Source organism: Podarcis filfolensis (genome assembly GCF_964270895.1).
Source record: "Podarcis filfolensis genome assembly, chromosome: 3".
In the NCBI taxonomy this organism is placed as follows: domain Eukaryota; kingdom Metazoa; phylum Chordata; class Lepidosauria; order Squamata; family Lacertidae; genus Podarcis; species Podarcis filfolensis.
In genome coordinates this window covers 102,641,257-102,663,879 of record NC_139606.1, presented here as the reverse complement: position 1 = coordinate 102,663,879, position 22,623 = coordinate 102,641,257, and the positions used below count along the sequence as shown (strand labels likewise).

The window sequence follows — 22,623 nt, the reverse complement described above, 5'->3', positions numbered from 1 at the left end:
TTCTTACATTCCTACTGAGTGGTGCATTTGGCTGCGACAAGATAGCTCTAAAAGTAGTCGTTTTGGCAATTGCTGCTCTAAAACATAACATTAAGAACATATCAGAGCAGCATCTTCTCACTGCATCAAAGGCAAATCCACAAGCGTGGACATATCTAGATGGGACTTCTACCTGGGCTCAGCATCTCTTTAAATACCTGGTCCACCCCTCCTCCACTTTCTGTTTTGCTGGATTTGCAGGTGCTTCTACATTTGTCTAAGCATATTTGTCCAAGGTTTTAATGTAACTACCTCTACTAGAGTACACAGTTTCAGTTAAGTCCCCGTTAACTATTGCACTAAAATAAACAAACATTCCTGATCACACATGCATACTGATTGCCAGATGACTGCAGCATCAAGTGCTGACCTGTGTGTGTGAATAAGCCATCACCATACACCACAGGACATAACCTTTAAGCCTTCCCCATAGATCCAGATATCAGGTTTTGAATAATACAAACACATGCAGGCATAAAATGGCCAAAATTCTACTCCATGTTTTGTATAAGATAGATGCTTCTCAGTAGAGTTTAAGAATCATTTGTCAATATTTACAAGCTGAGCATAGCAGCAGGAACACAAAATGCCCGAAGCGCCAGAGCAGTGCCACACAATGACGACATCAGTGTGTAGCTTTGTATTTGATCAGCAAATAATATTTCCAATTCCAAGCAGTTCCTTGCTAGCAAATCAGGCCTTAAGATCTAGAGTGAAAGAGAGGCTGGTCTCCAGTCACAGGTAAGGAATCGGGATTCCTTGTTTAGAGAGCTAATCTGCTGAGGTTAGCCCTGGTACCATTTGACACCTGCATCATTCTAAACCATGGTTAGATTTAACCAGAGTTTGCAAACTTTGGCAAGCCTGCTATGCTGGCATTTTGTGCAAACATAATGAAACAGCTGAGTGAGCTTGAAAAAGATAAGGAAGAGAGGAATTTGCAAACAAGGGTGGAAGGAACACATAGTTCACAGAATGGTTGTCACTTTTTAACCATGGTAAAGGCACCAGGAAATGTTGTGTCTCTACTGTGCTATCTGCAACCCATGATTCTGATTTCTGTTGATAGAGCAGATTGGAATGGAGCGGAGAGGGAACCAATTAACTTTTGACTCTTGCTCCTCTTTGGACTTCCATCATTTCTTTAGTTTTGACTCTCTAAATTGGAATTTATAGTTAGGGGTTAGCTCATTGCTTTTGGTATTTCCGTTACTAAAGCGGATATTAAACAAACAAATGCTAGGCAATACGTTAAATGATGGCTTTCCCCCAGCTGCTGTACTTATGCAATAATGTTTCGTAGCATAAATTCGGCAAAGATTTTCACACAGTGACTCCATTCCTTGCGTCACCAATGTACAAACAAGTACCAGGTTACAAATAAATGCCACTGTGAGGATTTGGCTTCGAAAACTTCAGTTGTGTACAGAGGTAATTAGAGAAAAGACCCTATTGTAGCATGTATACTGTATCAGAATGATTGATGTACATTACTATTAAAATTATTTTAAAAAACCTTTTGCTCCTCCTCTACTTTTCAGGATGTCCTTGCTATATTTTGTGCAGTTTTTGTTGTTGTTTCATTTTCACATTTTGTATAGTTTTGATCCTATCTAAGTCAAGAGTCCGTACACTAGCTATCTGTAGAACGAAACTGGAGGACGTATTTAAGAACATCGGCAGAATGAAAAGGCTACACCATGCCCCCACCTTCTGAACTACTTTGCTCCCAGTTGACGTTAACCTTACAAAGCCAGGAAATACAACCTCAGAACAAGCACACAGCCTCGTCTGCCTGCAAGCACGTAATTGCCATTATCACTAATGATGGTAACACTGTATTCTCACAAGGGTCCTGACTTCTGCGAAGGCTCTTCTACCCCACACACATTTCACGCAGGGTGGTGTTGTTTTTTTAAAAACGACACGGAGCACGCTGGAACTTGCGTCAGCAAAAAGAAAAAGAAATCAGACTCCCATCTGTCAGAAGAGCCCCCAAATGCGTTGTAATGCATTACATTATCTGAGAGCACATCTCGGGGGTTAACATCTGTGATGATGGAGGACCGAAACAGGACACAGATCTCCTCCCCCAGCTTAAACTTAGGAGGGCAGCACCATAGCTCAATGGTGGAGAATAAGCTTTGCATGTAGAAGTTCCCAGGTCCAATCCTTGGTCTCTCCATGCAAGGCTGAGAGAGTCTCCTGTATGAAACCGCAGAGTGTGTGTAAGCCAACATTCCCAAGCCAGGTGTTCTCAAAATATTTAGGACCTCGACTCCCATCATCCCTGACCCTTGGCCATGTTGGCCAGGGGCTGACGGGAGCTGGAGTCCAGAACTTCTGGAGGGTACCAGGTTCAGGAAAGGTGGTGTAGGCAGCATTGAGCTAGATGGATCTAGCTCAGCATAAGCCTGTTCCCCATGAGTAGGAGACAGGAGGAAGTTCCAAACCCTGTCTTCATTAACTGCTCTTGTCCCCACAGTCTAGGGCAGGGATAGTACCTCTGGTGGGGGACCCGTTGTGTTCCATCTGGGCCTCGCTCAGCTCTCACCTGTGGCCCCTAGAAGCTGTCAGCATGCGACAGTGGCCACACCCTGGGGAACGGCCTCAACTGGCTGGCTAAACCAGGGGAAGGTGAATGATGGGTCTTGAGGAACTTCCCTCATCCGAAGCAGCGGGAGAAAACCCCCACATTGGCACCAACGAAAATATTTTATTCTATTTATTTAAGCGATTTAATTAAGCAGCTTATAGGCGCAGACTTTTTCTTTGTATAAATACAATGGTATTTGGAATGAGTTTACACATAATATATTTGGTTACTGACAATTATATCGGAATTAGGATAATAACAAAATACTGTACATTCATGATGGTGATGTAACAATATTTTTTCTTTTCTTTTTCCATTCTCACTTTCTTTTCCCCCCTCTCTATCTTTTTATAAATGAAATTATCTTAATAAAATAATAAACGATTTCTATAACACTTAGCTACAATCGTCTCTAAGTAAAAAGTGGTTAGAGCTATAAAATCAGTCTGCATCAGGGGTGTACTATATCGGTAAACCCATTCTAGAATGAGTAGAATAGTAGTTGCTGATGATGTACTAACCAAGCAGTAGGTGGCTAGGATAACTGCATCCTAAATACTAGAATAACTGTACCGATTTTGAGCTTTTGAGCAGGAAAGTGTCAAGACGGAATGCTGAACTTCCTTCATTTTTCTCTGCAACTTAAATACAACATTAAGCACTTACTACTGACTGTCCCTGCCATGCCGAACCAGTGCGTTTTTAATTCATTACTTTTCTTTCAATCTGTGCTTTACTTCCTCAATGCAACATCAACCTCGAAAAGTTCACACCCCAGAATTACCTCTTGCGGTACATGTGTCCTGCGAAAATGTCATGTTCAGCTGGATCAGATGTAATCTTGGATTACAAGGTCTCATGCATTAGGGAAAGAGGTGTTCTGTTGCCTTTTCACTGAGGCCTACTAAGAGGTAGGCACGCAGCCTTGCAAACAGCTATTTAGATGCTAAATGTCAAGGGAACAGTGTTTATTCTCTTAAAACAGCAGGTAATGAGGAAAGCAGGGAAATTCTAAACCTGACCTATACGAGATTGAAATATTATCCAGGGATTAAGGTTTTTAAAACAGCTACTTTTGAAAACTGGATAAACCATCCATATGCCGATAAGCTTTTAGCAGAACTGCCTTAATAACACACATGACCCTGCCAATTTTTGTAAAGCGAAATATGCATTTGGTTCTTCACTCCCTCCACTCCTGAAACCTGTATTCATGAAATGAGTTTTATTTTCGGCTTTCTGAGCTGCCGGCAACAGTCTGCAGAAAGCGCCTCGTGGGTAGCTATCCTGCTTGTTTCCAAACCTGTAGTACGTTCAGAATCAGGGTTTTTCAAAAAAACAACAACTGCAACCTTAATGCACGCAGACTGCCGGCATGGAAATTGCATTAGCCAATTGCAGATGGCACCAAGCACCAGATGCGATGCTAAATGGCCAGCCAGTGTCATGTCACTCCCTTTGCCCAAGTCCCTTTCAAGTGGCACACGTGTCAGGCATAGATAAGACCAGAAATTATGTATTGAGGTCCATATGTTCTTAGCATTGCAGCACGTTAGACAGTTTGTCCAGAAGTCTCTCTGTTTATATTTGGCTTTGCAATGGAACTATACGTTGCAGTAAACACGGGACTGCCATCAAAAATGGCAGCTTGTCATCAAGTTAACCCCCTCTTTCCGTATACCTTTAAAATGTACATGTGTGCAGGCATCACCTAACTCTGCCTAACTGTATCCTAAATATGGGCTGCCTAGTCTAGGAACAAGCGAGTCTGACAAATCTGGAGAACAGCATTGCAAAATTCAAAGATGTGTGAATTTCAAAGGATGACTATACTTCAGGTTGTGTATTGTTCCGGAAAGTGAGCATTAAGTAGGTTCACCTTTAAATGTGGACAAAATCAAATTTACTTATTTGTTTTATGTTTTTCATAAAATTTATACCACTGCTTGGTTGTAAAGAAAACCTCAAAGTGGTTTATGGAAGGATAAAACAAGAAAAATCAAAGAAAAATTCACAGCCCTGCTTTAAGACATGCAAAAGTTAAGATGCGAAAGTAGATTAAAATTACCTCTAAGTGCCTGCGTAAGCTTATTTCATCAAGAATGTTTTTAGCAGGTGCCGAAAAGAATGCAGTGATGACACCTGCTTGGTTTCAATCGGCAGGGAGTTCCAAAGTGCAGATGCTGCCATACTAAATGATTAGATTTTTACAATTGCAGAATGGGTATTATGTGGCACCTGTAGCTACGCCAATTCCACTGATCCAAGCAGTCAAGTGGGCACAAGTGGGAATTTCTTCGATCTTCGATAAGGGAGGGAGGTAATCTTCGATACCTCCCTCTCCATGGAGGCGCAGATTGCAGCTATAACAAAGGCGGCATTTTTTCATCTCCGCCAAGCTAAGCAGTTGGCTCCTTACCTCTCTCGCCCTGACCTAGCCACTGTGATCCACGCGACGGTCACCTCCAGACTGGATTATTGTAACTCGCTCTACGTGGGGCTGCCCTTGAGACTGACCCAGAAACTCCAGCGAGTGCAGAATGCCGCAGCAAGACTCCTTACGGGGTCTTCGCTGCGAGATCACATTCATCCGGTGCTATACCAGCTGCACTGGCTCCCGGTGGAGTACAGGATCAGGTTTAAGGTGCTGGTTTTAAACTTCAAAGCCCTATACGGCCTAGGACCCTCGTACCTACGGGACCGCCTCTCCTGGTATGCCCCACAGAGGAACTTACGGTCTTCAAATAAAAACATCTTGAAGGTCCCAGGCCACAGAGAGGTTAGGCTGGCCTCAACTAGAGCCAGGGCTTTTTCGGCTGTGGCTCCGATCTGGTGAAACGCTCTGTCACAAGAGACAAGGACCCTGCAGGACTTGACATCTTTCCGCAGGGCCTGCAAGACAGAGCTGTTCCACCAGGCCTTTGGTCAGGGTGCAGCCTGACTCCCTCCTTTGGCAATCTTTACAAAACTTTAGTTTATGGTTGCCATCAATTTTGATTTTAATTAATTTTTATAATGTTTTTATAATGTTGCACTATTTTACTGTTGTTAGCCACCCTGAGCCCGGCTTCGGCTGGGGAGGGCGGGATATAAATAAAATTTATTATTATTATTATTATTATTATTATTATTATTATTATTATTATTATTAATTTCTCTGCCACCCCAATGTAGTCTAATAGCCCACCTCTTGCATAAGTTGAAAGATTTGGTACAGCAGAGGATGGGGAAGATTTATCTCTGAGACTGAGGATAGTGGATGCCACACTTTACACAATACAGTCGTACCTTGAATGCCTTGCGAGTCGAACATTTTGGCTCCCGAACGCTGCAAACCCGGAAGTGAGTGTTCCGGTTTGCGAACATTCTTTGGAACCTGAATGTCCGACACGGCTTCCGATTGGCTGCAGGAGCTTCCTGCAGCCAATTGGAAGCTGTGCCTTGGTTTCTGAACATTTTGGAAGTCAAATGGACTTCTGGAACAGATTCCATTCGACTTCCGAGGTTCCACTGTACTGGGCTATATGGCTTAGCTAAGGATAAAGCTACTGATATGTCCCTATGAAAGAAACCTTCTCCACAACCAAAACACTGGTTTAAAGCTCGCTCTCACACAATACCTGACATATCCAGTTCCAGGGCCTGCATAAGACATTTTGTCGCATGAGGACAAAGCCAGTTCTCCAACCTTCCCCATACCACATAAAGAAACAAATTGGACCTACAGTTCAAGCAGACAGCATCTTCTGCTGCGTCTGATGTAGGAATGTCTGAAAATTTCAGTGGAAATGGAAAAGGAAGTGGAAACTGCTACAGTTTTGTGTGTTCACCTGTGGCCAGGAATGGAATTACCAGAAATTAGCAGCTGCTGGAAACCACAGGGAGGAAGAGCACTCTTGTCCTCAGGTCCCACTTCTGGGTTTCCCACAGGTATCCAGTTGGCCACTGTGAGAACAGGATATTGGACTAGATGGGCCTGATCCAGCAGGGGGGGTCTTCTTATGTTCTTATGGAAATCGATCATGCAAATATGATTGGTATTTGTTCACATCACTGTTGTGGCGGTGTTTTTTTTAAAGTTCACAAGTGATGTGCAATTAATGACCTTTTTTACATTATTTTGCATAGATAGTTGTGTAAGATATGTGCAAGTTCAGCTTGCGTTCAGCAGCAGGCAGCGAGATGAATAATATGGTATTTGGTGGAAACAGAACTGCAGTGGAAGGGAAACGGTGCTGATTGTGACAAACGCAGGCCAGAATGGAAATCACTGCTTTCTTACATCCCTGAGGACAGCAGGCTAGTTTATGGCATGCAGGTCAGGCCCCCAAGGCACACACACAATTCTCCCAACATCTTGCATCTGTTGCTGGAGATGACTTCCTCACTCTCCTTAATGGTACCCCAGTCCTGTTAACTTACAAAAAAGTAACAGAACTGAACCCACACGTAAGTTTATTTCCATCTCACAAACACACAGGAACATGAACTTAGTTCTGAAGATGGCCCCAGTTCAAACAAATAGTGGAATCAAACAGTTTTTACAAATAGTGGAATGGAATAACCAGTTGTTGTTTTTAATGTGGTTTTAGCCACTGCTCCTGCAGGAACTTGTTGCATTTTTCTAACAACATCTATATTTCAAAAACGCACGTAGCTGCTAATTAGAGAGAGAAAGTCGTGTTAGATGTGTTAGGCAACCTGCTATCCTTCAAGCAATGGACTAATATGTAGGTAAGCAACAAACAAGCATAACATGGCCTGTAAGCTGAAATCTGATATAGTTTTCCCTTGGGAAAGCTTTCCCCCTTGAATGACTCCAACTCATGGGTGAGTTGCCACATGGTCAGGGGAGCATCACAGCAGCTAATCTGTTGCATGCTGCCTATTCTGTATATACCAGCGGTCAAGAACCTAATTAAGTCTGCCAGGGCCACCCATTTAGTTTGCAAGGCCATGTGGGCCAAGTCATGCCCTCCTGCCCTGTGTCTGATGCCATATATACAAAGCCCTCTGCACAGCGCTTTGCAAGCCCCTGCAATCGGTTGATCACCAGGGACATGTGTGGCGCTGTGGGTTAAACCACAGAGCCTAGGGCTTGCCGATCAGAAGGTCGGCAGTTCGAATCCCTGTGACGGGGTGAGCTCCCATTGCTCGGTCCCTGCTCCTGCCAACCTAGCAGTTCAAAAGCACGTCAAAGTGCAAGTAGATAAATAGGTACCCCTGCAGCGGGAAGGTGAATGGCGTTTCTGTGCGCTGCTCTGGTTCGCCAGAAGTGGCTTAGTCATGCTGGCCACATGACTCGGAAGCTGTACACCGGCTCCCTCGGCCAATAAAGCGAGATGAGCGCCGCAACCCCAGAGTCGGTCACGACTGGACCTAATGGTCAGGGGTCCCTTTACCTTTACCTTTATGCACATGCTTTGCAACCTCAGACTGTTCGCTGTTTGTCTGGCACACATAGTCAACAGTTTATACTAATAGCAAGCTCATTCTCAGAATGCAAATCCTTATCTGGGCAAAACATGGGCAGCACCCATGCGGAAGAGGGAACCTCCCACAGCTTGTGAAACCCCATGGTTTGCAGAAGTACAAGAAATCAGGGGTCTTAAAAGTTGCCAGCAGGAGTGCCTGCTGAGGAAGGACCACAGCTCAGTGCTTTGTATGCAGAAGGTCACAGGTTGAATCTGTGGCATCTCTAGGTATGGCAGGAAAAGTCTGAAACCCTAGAGGGATGGAGCCGGTCAGTCTGACAAATGCTGTGCTTCGAGGGACAAACGGTCTGATTCTGATTCCTATGATGTTCTGCCTTAGTTTGGCTCTCACTAAACCAAAATCAGAAAAATAACATTGTGGACCTGGTCTAGTATTTGCTTTTAAAGTTGGATTTAACATTAACTTCAGTTTAAATGTCTGACGAAAGAGACTTACTAACTGCTGCATTCCAAATGCTTCCAGTAGTTCTCACTTTCATGGTGAGAAATGTCTGGGTTTTTGCCAAAAGAACCAGGAAGTGTGTGTTTTGAGGATCGCTCTTTGCCTTTTTTGGGTGAAATCCCCCTAAAAAAAGCTCAACAACTTCTTGAAATACAGCAACCCTACATCGCAGGTTAGGGGGAAGGATTATTTCTGCTTTAAGGAGGAAGTGCTGGTCAGCTGCAGAGTTCATTAATCTTGAAGGATTTATTAATTGTATTTGCAGCAGAAGCAGTTTTAGCACTGGGTTTGAAAACGGGGCATCCTAGCTTATGGGAAAGCAAGTGGGAAAACCTGAGCGTTGCACAATGGCAACGAAAGCGTATTTCCCAGCACTGCCTGACAAACCACGAGGCTTTGGGGACAAATATCCATTGCTGACGTTGTTTAATAAAGGGACTTTGAGGATTTTGCATCACTCCCTGTTCTTCGTCACCTCTTCCTGATCTGGGAGTGCCTGCCAGGGCATTTCCGCAGGAGGAAAACACTTATCTGGCTGGCCCATATCCTTTCCCCTCTTGGTGACCATTCAGATTGGGCGGGTTGCTCTTTTCAACTCCTGCTGCCAGGCTGCAACCCTAAGCAAGCTTACCAGAACTGCCCCGCTGGATTTAGGGGGTTCTGCTTCAGTTTAGGATGAAGGCTTGTTTGCCCCCTCGCATTTCCTCCAAAGAGCCTGCGGCAGTGCAAACAGGGACCTCCCATTTTATCCTCGACGGCCTCAGTCCAGTATACCTGAAGGAGTATCTCCACCCCCATCGTTCTGCCCGGACACTGAGGTCCAGCGCTGAGGGCCTTCTGGTGGTTCCCTCACTGCAAGAAGCCAAGTTACAGGGAACCAGGCAGAGGGCCTTCTCAGTAGTGGCACCCACCTGGTGGAAGGCCCTCCCACCAGATATCAAAGAGAACAACAACTACCAGACTTTTGGACGACATCTGAAGGCAGGCCTGTTTAGGGAAGCTTTTAAAGTTTGATGCATTATGGTATTTTAATATTCTGTTGGAAGCCGCCCAGAGTGGCTGGGGAAATCCAGCCGGATGGGCGGGGTATAAATAATAAATTATTATTATTATTATTATTATTATTATTATTATTATTATTATTACTATTATTATTATTATTACTATGTCCTCATCAACCACCCTCCCTGTCAGTGGCTGGAAAAGGTTCAGAAAAAGGGGGACCCCCAGAACAATGAAGAAGAAGAAGAAGAAGAAGAAGAAGAAGAAGAAGAAGAAGAGGAGGAGGAGGAGGAGGAGGAGGAGGAGGAGTTTGGATTTGATATCCCGCCTGGCCAATAACCAGGCCAATAACCCATCTAGCCCAGCGTCCTGTTCTGCCAGTAGCCAACCTGCTGTCCATGGGAAGCCTGCGAGCAGGACCTCAGCACGGTCGCACTTGTGATTCCCAGCACAAGTAGAAGAAGAAGAGTTTGGATTTGATATCCTACTTTATCACTACCCTAAGGAGTCTCAAAGCGGCTAACATTCTCCTTTCCCTTCCTCCAACAAACACTCTGTGAGGTGAGTGAGGCTGAGAGACTTCAAAGAAGTGTGACTAGCCCAAGGTCACCCAGCAGCTGCATGTGGAGGAGCAGAGACGTGAACCCGGTTCCCCAGATTATGAGACTACTGCTCTTAACAACTACATCACACTGGCTCTCAAGTGTATGGAGCGACTCCCCTGAGGAGGAAAGGCTGCAGCGTTTGGGAATTTGGGGTTTAGAGAAAAGGCAAGTCAGAGATGCCATGACAGACGTTCATAAAATTAGTAAAACGATGAAACTTGTTCCCACAGGAGGCAGTGATGTCCCCCAACTTGGATGGCTTTAAAAGGAGATTAGACAAATCCCATGGACAAGAGAGCTATTGATGGCTACTAGCCCAAATGGCTATCCTCTGCTTCTGCAGTCAGAGGCAGAAAAGCTTCTGAATACCAGTTGCTGGAAGCCACAGCAGGGGAGTGGGCTCCTGTGTTCGAATCCTGATGTTGGTTTCCCACAGGCATCTGGGTGGCCACTGTGGGAACAGGATGCTGGACGAGATGGGCCCTTGGCCCGGTGCAGTAGCCTCTTCTTAACATAGAATTGTATAATTCAAGAAGACCACAAAGGTCACCCACCCCCCTGCAATGCAGGAATTTTTTGCAGAACATGGGGCACAAAACCCACAACCCTGTGATGAAGTCTCACACTCTACTGACTGAGCTTCTTATGCTAACTAAGGTTGAGATATACCGAAAGGACCGCCTCTTTCCCCATGAACCTACCTGGACCCTGAGCTTATCTTTTGAGGCCCTTCTCTGTGTGTCTCCTCCTTGAGAGGTTCGGAGGGTGGCACCACAAGAACAAGTCTTCTCTGCAGTGGCTCTGCAGATTACAGCTATAACAAAGGCGGCATTTTTTCATCTCCGCCAAGCTAAGCAGTTGGCCCCTTATCTCTCTCGCCCTGACCTAGCCACTGTGATCCATGCGACGGTCACCTCCAGACTGGATTATTGTAACTCGCTCTACGTGGGGCTGCCCTTGAGACTGACCCAGAAACTCCAGCGGGTGCAGAATGCCGCGGCGAGACTCCTTATGGGGTCTTCGCTGCGAGACCACATTCATCCGGTGCTATATCAGCTGCACTGGCTCCCGGTGGAGTACAGGATCAGGTTTAAGGTACTGGTTTTAACCTTTAAAGCCCTATACGGCCTGGGACCCTCGTACCTACGGGACCGCCTCTCCTGGTATGCCCCACAAAGAAACCTACGGTCTGCAAATAAAAACATCCTGAAGGTCCCAGGCCTCAGAGAGGTTAGGCTGGCCTCAACTAGAGCCAGGGCCTTCTCGGCTGCGGCTCCAATCTGGTGGAACGCTCTGTCACAAGAGACTAGGGCCCTGCGGGACCTGACATCTTTCCGCAGGGCCTGCAAGACAGAGTTGTTCCACCAGGCCTTTGGTCAGGGCGCAGCCTGACTCCCTCCTTTGGTAACCTGCACAGAGTTTTGCTTAATGGTTGCCATCAACTTGATTTTAATTAATTTTTATAGTGAAATATTTTTAGAATGTTGTTTTATTTGATTGTTTGATTATTTGAATGTTGTTAGCCGCCCTGAGCCTGGCTTCGGCTGGGGAGGGCGGGATATAAATAAAATTTATTATTATTATTATTATTATTATTATTATTATTATTATTATTATTATTATCTGTGGAATGCTCTCCCCAGGGAGGTTCGTCTGGCCTTTGGTTGATCTGATTTATATCCTATGCCCTTTTAAAATGTGTTTTTTTGGGGGGGGACTATTGGGTTGTTTTTATTTTTATTAGGTATTTTGTGGTTTTATATCTTGATTTTATTCTGTGAACCACCCTGAGACCTCCAGGTATAGGGCGGTATATAAATTCTAATAATCATAATCATATTCATAATAATGCAGTCATACCTCGGGTTAAATGTGCTTCAGGTCGAGCGTTTAAATGCAGCAACCCGGAAGTAACTGAACGCGTTACTTCCGGGTTTCGCCGCATGCGCATGCGCAGACACTCAAAATGACGTCACGTGCATGCGCAGAAGCGGCAACTCACAACCTGCGCATGCGCAGGTGTGCGTTCTACTTAGGATGTGAACGGGGCTCCGGAACGGATCCCGTTCGCATCCAGAGGTACCACTGTAGAGAGATGACGATGTCCAACACCACCCAGGCTACATTCATACAACCCTTATCTGATAATTTCCCAGATTAATTTAGAATCAGTGCCATTCTGTGACATGCTCCTAAGATTAGGACTGCAGCTTCCTTTTACCATATTGTAAGCATCCTCAAGGCCGGCCAGGGCATTTTGCTGCTTGGCTGAGACAAAGCAGTAAATGACTCACCCCACAGCCCCCTCTCACTCAAAAGTACACAACACACAAAGCTAGTTGATTTATTTTGGGACTTGGGGCAGAAATTCCCACCGGAGTCTGTTTCCCTCTGAGGCAGTAAAAAGACAATATGAAATTAAATAACTCTTTGCTGCCCTTTCATGATGTACCAGATTTGCTGCCTGAACTGGTCTCTTCATTCTGTCTAACAGTAGGACAGGCCCTGGCCATTCTATTTCTATGAAAAACACTGTGTGTGTGTGTGTTGTGCAGACTTGCATTGCTTTATTCCCACATCCAACACAGATTCAGGGCATATTTTTTAAGCAACGGGATATTTACTATGCCAAATCCTAAAGCATATTCTGATCCCCATCACAAGTCGCCTTTGTTTGCCTTAAGAGCATTAGTTTAAATCTTTCTTACAACCGCTCAACTTTCTTTTTTCCTCTCATGGTGGGTTCAGGGCAGTGCTGAATATTGCCCTCTTTATTTCCAGGCCTTATGAAATATTCTCACGGAAGCTGAACTCCTGCAAATGTTTAACTCAGACAGCGCATGAACAGTCCTATTGTCTTTCCTAGGATTGATCTCAAAAAGAATGCTCATGGGCCCGTGTTGGTTTTTTAGGCCCTGTGTGAAATTATATAAATAAATCCCATGATGCAACAGGAAAGCTTGACCTGGCATTGCTAGGAGTACTGGAATGGCAAGAGAAACAAAAGCATTGCAAGGAAAGGATTAGCGCCAAGACGGATGCTTTAGATCAGGCCTGCTGCAATTTGTGAGCACGGCTTGCTGAACTTTACGCAGTAGCCTACAAAAGCTTTCGACGTGTTGAATTGGTTAGTCTTTCAGATGCCACAAGAGACTTCCTTTTGTTTAAAAAAGACTAGAAGTCATTGCAAGCTACAAAATACATGAATTGGCCAGATGCATTTGACTTGGGTATCTCACAACTTGCACAGTCTTGCTTCGGTCCCGCCTTTGCCAATCGGATTCCTTCCACATATTTTGGACCACAATTCCCATCAGCCGCAGGCAGCGCAACCATGTTGGGAGTAGGTAATAAGTCTGTGCTGGCTGTGGGTGATGGGAGTTGTAGTCCAGAACGTCTGGAGTGTGCTCAGTTGGCAACAGCTGTTTATTCTCATGGAAACATTGCATAAAACACAAGTTGGACAGAGGAATCGCCTCTACCTTTTAGACTTTTTACCATATCAACTGGTTCAGGTGTATGATCAGGATTCCTAGTTGAGCAGAGGTTGCTTACTTCAGATCTTTCTGCTCAATGCAGGAAGGTCAGGGCAAAGCATTTAGGATGGGGATATTGGGGCGAAGTGTACCCCCTGTGCCCCCTACCCACATGCCCAAATGAGGCTAATGTTATATTGTTATACAGGGCAGGCACAAACTCTCCAAAATTCTCTGAAAGGAAAGAACAGTGTTGTACTAATGTCATAGCACCAAGACCAGACAAAAATACTTTGAATTCCCAGCAGCCAGCTTAAAATGTTTAGCAGCTATATCTGTACAGAAGTGAGGATATGTTTAAATTCTTTTGCATCGGCCTCCCTTTTTTTTTTTTAACTTGCCACGGGTTTTTCTAGTCATGGTGGTACTGTTCTCCCTATCGAGCCATATGTCTCCTTTGGGGTTTGCCTAAATAACTGTGTTTTGCTCTGGTGTCTAAGAATATTCTTTAAAGAAGGGTGCCTGTGGTGATCACACATGGTCCCCGGACATTTGACGGTCTATTGATCCCTGTGCCACCACTGCGATTGCTTTCTTCGTTGCCACCAACCCGTTCCTCTTGGGTACCCACGGAGTCCAGACAATTGTTAACATTAACAAATAATCAAGTTTATTTTTATAAGCATGAACAAGTTTATGGTTTCAGTTAATTTTTCTTGTCAGTTTCTTAATCTTAGATTCTTTACTGTCTTATACATTCCTAACAACTTCAAACTGATTATCCCAACTATCTATCTGACTCCACCTAACAGTTCCTCACACTCTCTCTCAACACAACTCAACCAACCCATAGACTTATCCTCCCTCTTCTTTCTCCAACTCCCAACTCTCACTCTAACTACTCCTCTTGGGTTCCCACTGGCCAATCACTTCACACTCATTTAACCCTTTCCTTATGACCCACCTAGGAGGCAAACACCACAGTGCCTCTCAATTTATCACGCTGGAGAGGCGTTATAAGCAAATAGCTGGTCTTTTTACCTGTCATCACAGTAGGTGAATTTCATGTCCATGCTGTGACGGCTCAAGAACGTCTTGCTGTCCAGAGGGATGTCAGTATTGGAAGGGTGTTGAATGGGTTCACACATTAATATCAGGCAAGACAAGAGAGGCTCTTTGTAGCCACAGAGAGCATGAGGAGGGCATGTATTATAGACCTTCAGTTGTCCAGTGCAGTGCAAAACCTGAAACATAAAGAAACTATTTGTACAAATACAAGGGTTTTGATTATTTAAAAAAAACAAAGCAACTTGAGTAGATCAAATCCTTCAAAAAACATACGTAAAAAAAAAAGTACCTTCCATGTGGCCGATTTTAGATTCACAGTTCTGCCTCTGTTGGTAACAGTGCATTTCATTCTCATGAAGAAGTCCCGCTCCATGGTCACTTCTTTATTCTTTTTCCCAAAGCCTGGACCTGAGAAAAATGTGGACAAGATTCTTTTTTAAGGCTTGTTTTGCAGTTTCCGTTGCATGCTCTAGTAACCAGCCAGCAAAGTTATTTCGGAAGGACCAAAGTAGGAACATTCCCAAAACCGCTGTGATCAACTAGCTACACACTTTGAGGATAAAGTTAATTGATTTTGGGGAGACCTTGGCAGTTCCAGATGAAGTCCCTAATGCCAAATCACTGATGTGGTGTGAGATCAGTTTCAGCTTATGCAGTCTGCTGATGTGAACAAGGTGCTGGCAGCTCTATGTCCAACCGCATGCCCTCTGACTCTCTTGGGTTAGACAATCTAGCAGAGGGGGTTGACTGGTTGGGTATAGAGCATGGCAAATGCTTCACTGCATGGGAAGCTGGTTCCTGGTGCCTTGAAAGAGACCGTGGTGCTGTCACTCCTAAAGAAACAGTCCCTTGAACTGGAATAACTACCAACCAGTTAAGAATATCTCCGCTTGGGGGAAGGTGATGGGAGACAGCTGCAAGCAATCTTTGATGACATTGATTTAGATCTGTTCCAATCTGGGTTCAGGCTAAGTTGCCCTTGGTTGCTTTGATGGATGACTTTGACCAGGGCATGAGGAGTGTGACCTTGCTTATTGATCTCTTTGCAGCTTTTGTTACCATTGACCATGGTACTCTTCTGAACCAGCCCTGTGGAATGAAAATTGGGAGCACTGTGTAGGTTCTGGTCATATCTACAAGACCAAGTCCAGAGAGTAGCCTGGACGTTTAGGCAAGCACATCCAAACACATGTGGGACGTGGGTGGCGCTGTGGTCTAAACCACTGAGCCTCTTGGGCTTGCCAATCAGGAGGTCGGCGGTTCAAATCCCCATGATGGGGTGAGCTCCCGTTGCTTGGTCTCAGCTTCTGCCCACCTAGCAGTTCGAAAGCACCCCAAAAAGTGCAAGTAGATAAATAGGTACCACTCCGGCAGGAAGGTAAACGGAGTTTCCATGCGCTGCTCTGGTTTCGGTGTTCCGTTGTGCCAGAAGTGGCTTAGTCATGCTGGCCACATGACCCAGAAAAAACTGTCTGCGGAGCAGACAAATGCTAGCTCCCTCAGCCTGTAAAGCGAGATGAGCGCCACAACCCCAGAGTCGTTCGCGACTGGACTTAACTGTCAGGGGTCCTTTACCTTTACCTTTTTATCAAAACACATAGATGTTGGCATCTTTTATTCCTTCTTACTGTTACCTTTGAATGTTTTTAATTCCCTTTAACTGTTTTCTTTGACAATTTTAACAATCCTTGCAAACAACTTACAGGTATATAAATTTTGCTAAATAAACATGCTAATCCCTGTGTAAAAACTGTCCCTCTTTGTTCTGGGCATGTTGACCATCCAGTCTGGTGAAGCCATCTTCATCAGCACCACTCACTTAATCTGAGAACAGTTTGGGTGGGTTCAGAGAACAATGTGATTCCCATGAGGATTGCAATTTATCACATGATAAGATGCTCATTTCATCACATGATGCAGTGAGGGGGAAGAAAGCTCAGAAGCGCAAGAGAGATAAACACTTTGTCCACAGATTAACAGATTATTTGATCCACCCTGTTATCTGTTGTTTCGATTACTCTATGAAGTTTCTGTGCAGCTGATTGAGAAACCAGGTGATTATCATCTCCCTAGAACAGTTCTCTGCTTGGCATTGCTGCATTGAAGGTTAACTGGTGACATTCTAAAGCAGTGATGGGAAAATATATGGACTCCTATCTACCCCAGCCAACATGGCCAATAGTAATGGATTATCAGAACTGCAGCCAAGCAGTAGTGCCACAAACTTCCCACCCCTGTTTTAAGGCAGCCTTTAGCACCTCTGGGCATGCTGGCTGGGGAGGAAGTGAGTTGTAGTTCAAAACATCTGCAGGGCAGTAGGTGGGGGAAAGCTGTTCAAAGCAATTATTGCTCCATGTACTGTATCCTAAAACACTTCAGCCATTGCTTAGGCCTCAGGATGCATCTTGGGTGAGATCTGGAACAGACGGTGGATTCAAATGCTCCGACCATCAGTTCTGCTCACTGCAGGCAAAAGCCAACACCTTAGCAAGATAATCCCTGTGTTTGTCCAAATACAGAACCCCCAAGGCCCTATAAAGGAGATCCTGTTGGAAGAGTGAAATGTATTTCCTGGCACAGTAGCTACCATCTCCTTGTGCTAGGGGGAATTAGGAAGTGACCATATGAACTCAAATCCCCCTCCTAGTTTCTCCTAGAGATAATGCCCTAGTGCCAAATAACAGTTGGCATTAGCTTACACTTTCTAAAAAGAAAATACTTCCCTGGTTGCAATAAATTCCCCAGGAGAAGCAGCCAATGCATTTGGTCTTGAGTCTGGAGGTTCAGATAGGCGAAGTGCTTGGGGAGACACACAAATCTTTCTATTATTCATTAATACTTTTAGTTAATTTCCTTAAAACCCTCAAAACTTCTCAGGACGACTTATAGCAGAAGACAGATGAATTGCTCATATTGAAAACGACTTTAAAAACATGAAACACTAAAAATTATAAAAGAAGATCTACCTCCCAAAATCAAGCCCCCACCCACCCTCTCCAACAACATTAAAATGATCACCACAATCAGCTGGCTGAAATATCACAAAACAGCAAAAAAGAAAATTAACAATAAAATGCCCCGGAGAAGAGGCGTCCTTGCCTGGCACCAAAATATATTATTAAAGACAAGTCTTTTTGGGGAGACTACTCCATAAATCATGCACAAAGTACACTGCAATATTGTTGTTGCATTATTATTATTTTTTTTAAAAATATTATTTACCATTTTTCAAACTCAGGTTTTCTCGAATTTCCTCATGATCACATGGGTGAGTGAAGTCAAAAATGCTGTGTCCGGTCAGCTCCACCTGTTTGACCATCAAGACAAGCAGATTAAAAAATGGGGTGGTGAAAATGAATTTACGCTGGGATAATATTTTGGATCCCCTCGTTCCCAAAATGCACCACATGACAAGAAACTTTGAGAAGTGTTTTACAGAGATGTTTTAGATAGCAGCTGACTGTTCATTGAAAATTCACACTCTAGCTGTTTTTGTACATGTATTATGTATTAAGTATTTATATTTCCTTCCCATTCTATGGCCTGATGGTAGTGACAGCAATAATCTTTTATCATTTTATGAGTGATATTTATTTAAAGCATCTGCAAGTCATATTATTATTATTATTATTATTATTATTATTATCCATAGATAACAAAAAGTTATAAATATTTGTTATACTTTGTCACAATCTTCTTAAGGTTCCGACGACTTCCTACCAACTCCTTATGTCTTTATATATTCTTTTTCTTAGTGCACTATTTGTCTCAGATTTTGTTATTAATTATCAGAAATATTGTACTTTCTTCTACAAATCCAATATATCATAGAAGTTAATCGAAGGCTGCTACAGACATCATCCTATTACATTAGTCTTTAAGGTACTTTTTATATAGACCCCATTTCTTAATAAACGTTTGGTCTGTATGGTCTCTCATTTCCCCCCGTTAATTTAGCCAGCTCTGCATATTCCTTTAATTTGCCATTCCATCTTTGATGGTATTTTCCCACCCTTCCAGTTTGAAGCTATTAAGATTCTCACAGCCACTGTGGCATAGAAGAATATTTCCCTTGCATTCTTGGGTATTAAAAGCAACCATGGAGCTGCATCCTGCTGAGCAAGCTAATAGGCCTATCTGGATATTCCATGTTTCACTTGTGCACATTTAAATCTCCTCTTGGGTCCCTCTGACCTTAACCCTGGCCTCTTCAGGGCTAAACACCCTTGCAGCCACTCTAATCCCAGAATAGCAAAGGCACCATCATTCTCTTCCTTAAGAGTATTTGCAGGAAGCTTTTGCTAAGCCACATTTAACAAACTAGATCTACCAAGTAGAGGAAGCAGCAGAAGTTATATTATACCATAAACCACCCTGTGATCCTCGGCTGAAGGGCAATATACAAGCTTAATAAATAAGCATCACAGTATCATCCAACTTGCTACGTGAGATGCATAGAAAACAGCTCACCTGTGTCAAGCCCATATACTTGCTGATGTTCTCCGACAAAAAGATCATGTCTCCATCCTGTGTGATGACAGTGATAAATCCCTCCAAAGCTTTCAGGTACAAGTTGTCCATCTGCTGATCAGGCTCTATTTTACTCTCATTGTCACCACAGACTGCACAAAGGAGTGGGGAGCGGAGGGGGAGGACCAAAATGAAGAGACAAAAAAATAAAAAATAAATCAGAAATGATGCTTTGCAGTATGCTAGCAAATCCCAACCAAAATCATATCTGATATAAAGTTCATGGCTTTGCTTTTACCAGATATCTATACAGTTTAACAGCATTAGAAAAAAGTTGCAATAATTATAATATTGTGGCAGTTCAGGCAACAAGGCTACAATCTTATTTGGCATTGGGAACCCATAAAGTGGCCTTAATTTGAGTCCTACTGTTAGCCCATGTAGTGCTGCATAGTCTACACACTGGCAGCAACAATTTCACAGAATTGTAGAGTTGGAAGGGACTGCGAGGGTCATCTATCCCAACCCCCTGCAATTCAGGGATCTCAGCTAAAGCATCCATGGCAGATGGACACCCAACCTCTGCTTTAAAACATCCAAGCCAGGAGAGTCCATAACCTCCCAAGGGAGACCGTTCCACTGTCAAATGGCTCTTACTGTCAAAACGTTCTTCCTTTTATTTAGTCATAAACTCCTTTCTTGTAACTTGAAGGCAGTGGTTCGAGTCCTGCCCTCCAGAGCAGGAGAAAACAAGCCTGTTCCATCTTCCATGTGACACAGCCCTCAAGATATTTGAAGATGGCTATCATATCTCCTCTCAGACTTTTCTTTTCCAGGCTAAACATGCCCAGCTTCTTCAACTGTTCCTCATAAGGCTTGGTTTCCAGACCCTTGAACATCTTGGTTGCCCTCCTCTGCACACGTTCCAGCTTGTCAATATCCTTCTTAAATTGTAGTGCCCAGAACTGGATGTAGTACTCCAGGTGTGGTCTGGCCAAGGCAGAATAGAGTGGTGCTATTACTTCCCTTGATCTGGACGCTATACTTCTGTTGATGCAGCCTAGAATAGCGTTAGCTCTTTTTTTGCTACCGCATCACACTTTGGACTCATGTTAAGTTTGTGTTCCACTAAGACCTCTACAGTGGTACCTCAGTTTAAGAACAGTCCTGTTTACGAATGATTTGGTTTACGAACTCCGCAAAACCAGAAGTAGTGTTCCGGTTTGCGAACTTTACCTCGGTCTACAAATGGAAACCGAATGGTGGAAGGGCACCGGCGGCTGGAGGCCTCATTAGGGAAAGTGTGCCTTGGTTTAAGAACAGATTCAGTTTAAGAACGGACTTCAGGAACAGATTAAGTTCATAAACTGAGGTACCACTGTAGATCCTTTTCACATGTACTACTAGGAAGCCAGGTGTCTCCCCATCTTATATTTGTGCATCCTGCCTAAGTGCAGAACCTTACAATTGTCCCTATGGAAATTTGTTAGTTTGGGCCCAGTTCTCCAATCTGTTAAGGTCATCATGAATCCCGATTCTGTCTTCAGCGGCATTAGCTTCCCTTCCCAGGTTGGTGCCATCTGCAAATTTCAGCAGGGCTTTCAGAGGAAAGTCTTTACCAGTCCTTCCTAGATATTCCAGGAACTGAACATGGGACCCACTTACCTACTATAGCGCTTCCTCTCTGAACTCAGTTGGGACCTACTTCCCATAAACAATCACAAAAAATGCTGGAATTACAGAAATTTGCCACTGCCCCAATCTTACTAGGAAATGCATGTGGAACCGGGCATATTTCCACATACACCCTTAGCTAAATAAGGAACTCCATGCAGATGCCGCCACTGCTTGATCTAAGTATTGGAGCTGCACATGCTTCGTTAGGAAATCAGCAATTAGCATTAATAGGGGAGGAAGAAAGGGGTGCGACTTCATTTCCCCTACAACAAAACCCTCCCAAACAGCTATCTGGCCAGGGTTGGACATGAGCAGTCATTCCACCTGCTTCTATACAATAACATAAAAATAAATAAGATGCTTATGAGAGGCTCACAAGCAGGTCATGAGTGCAACTGTACTCTCCTGCCTGAGATGGAGGATGAGGCTTAAAGTGATAACTAGTCATGTTCCGTCTCAGATGCAGTAATGCTTCTGAGTATCAGCTGCCAGAAACCACAGGAGGGAAGAGGGCTGCTGCACTCAGGTTCTGCTAGCAAGCTTCTCATGGGCATCTGCTTGGCTACTATGAGAGCAGGATACTGGTGCAGATGGGCCACTGGCCTGATCTTCTCATGTTCTTCTCATGTTCTTGTGTGATCCCAAGCAAATGGTATACAGAGGCTGGTACTGTCTCTGATACTGAAGATAATATAGGTGTCGTGATGATTAGCAGCTGGTAGCCTTATTGTGCCAATGACAAACCTAGACAGCATCTTAAAAAGCAGAGACATCACCTTGCCAACAAAGGTCCGTATAGTTAAAGCTATGGTTTTCCCAGTAGTGATGTATGGAAGTGAGAGCTGGACCATAAAAAAGGCTGATCGCCAAAGAATGGATGCTTTTGAATTATGGTGCTGGAGGAGACTCTTGAGAGTCCCATGGACTGCAAGAAGATCAAACCTATTCCTGAGTGCTCACTGGAAGGACAGATCGTGAAGCTGAGGCTCCAATACTTTGGCCACCTCATGAGAAGAGAAGACTCCCTGGGAAAGATCCTGATGTTGGGAAAGATGGAGGGCACAAGGAGAAGGGGGCGACAGAGGACGAGATGGCTGGACAGTGTTCTCGAAGCTACCAGCATGAGTTTGACCAAACTGTGGGAGGCTGTGGAAGACAGGAGTGCCTGGCATGCTCTGGTCCATGGGGTCATGAAGAGTCGGACACGACTAAACGACTAAACAACAACAACAGCCTTATTGTGCATGAATTTGCCTAACCCTCTTTTAAAGCCATCCAGGATGGCAACCAAAGCCTGGACAACAGACTGAACAGGTAGGCCGATCATTCGCTAACAGTCTTTTCCATTATGGCGAAATGGATCCTTTCTGAATTTCCGTATAAATTAAAACAAAAAAAATTTTTCCTTCCAGTAGCACCTTAAAGACCAACTAAGTTAGTTCTTGGTATGAGCTTTCGTGTGCATGCACACTTCTTCAGATACACTGAAACAGAAGTTGCCAGATCCTTCTATATAGTGAGAAGGTGGGGAGGGGTATTACTCAGAAGGGTGGTGGGAATGGGTGATTGGCAGATAGCTGTGATGAGCCTGTTGACGACTCTTAACGACTGCAATAGGTCTTACAGGAAAAAGCAAGGGGTGAGAAGGTGAAAAATGGCTTTGTCATGTATAATGAGATAAGAATCCAATGTCTTTGTTCAGACCAGGTCTCTCCATGGTTTTAAGTTTGGTAATGAGTTGCAATTCAGCAGC

The 22,623-nt window shown here is 44.1% G+C and overlaps 1 protein-coding gene across 3 annotated transcripts in view; it reads right to left on the bottom strand.

The window, feature by feature from the left end:
* The window catches only part of EPAS1 (endothelial PAS domain protein 1), a 135,438-nt gene that overhangs the window by 25,849 nt on the left and 86,966 nt on the right, over positions 1 to 22,623 (bottom strand). For all 3 annotated transcript variants that reach the window (XM_083605006.1, XM_083605007.1, XM_083605008.1), the window contains 4 exons: positions 19,194 to 19,345; positions 17,946 to 18,030; positions 15,013 to 15,131; positions 14,697 to 14,899 (listed from right to left, as the gene is read on the bottom strand). In XM_083605006.1, coding sequence (XP_083461132.1) covers positions 14,697 to 14,899; positions 15,013 to 15,131; positions 17,946 to 18,030; positions 19,194 to 19,345 — 559 coding nt within the window. The remainder of the gene's footprint in view (positions 1 to 14,696; positions 14,900 to 15,012; positions 15,132 to 17,945; positions 18,031 to 19,193; positions 19,346 to 22,623) is intronic.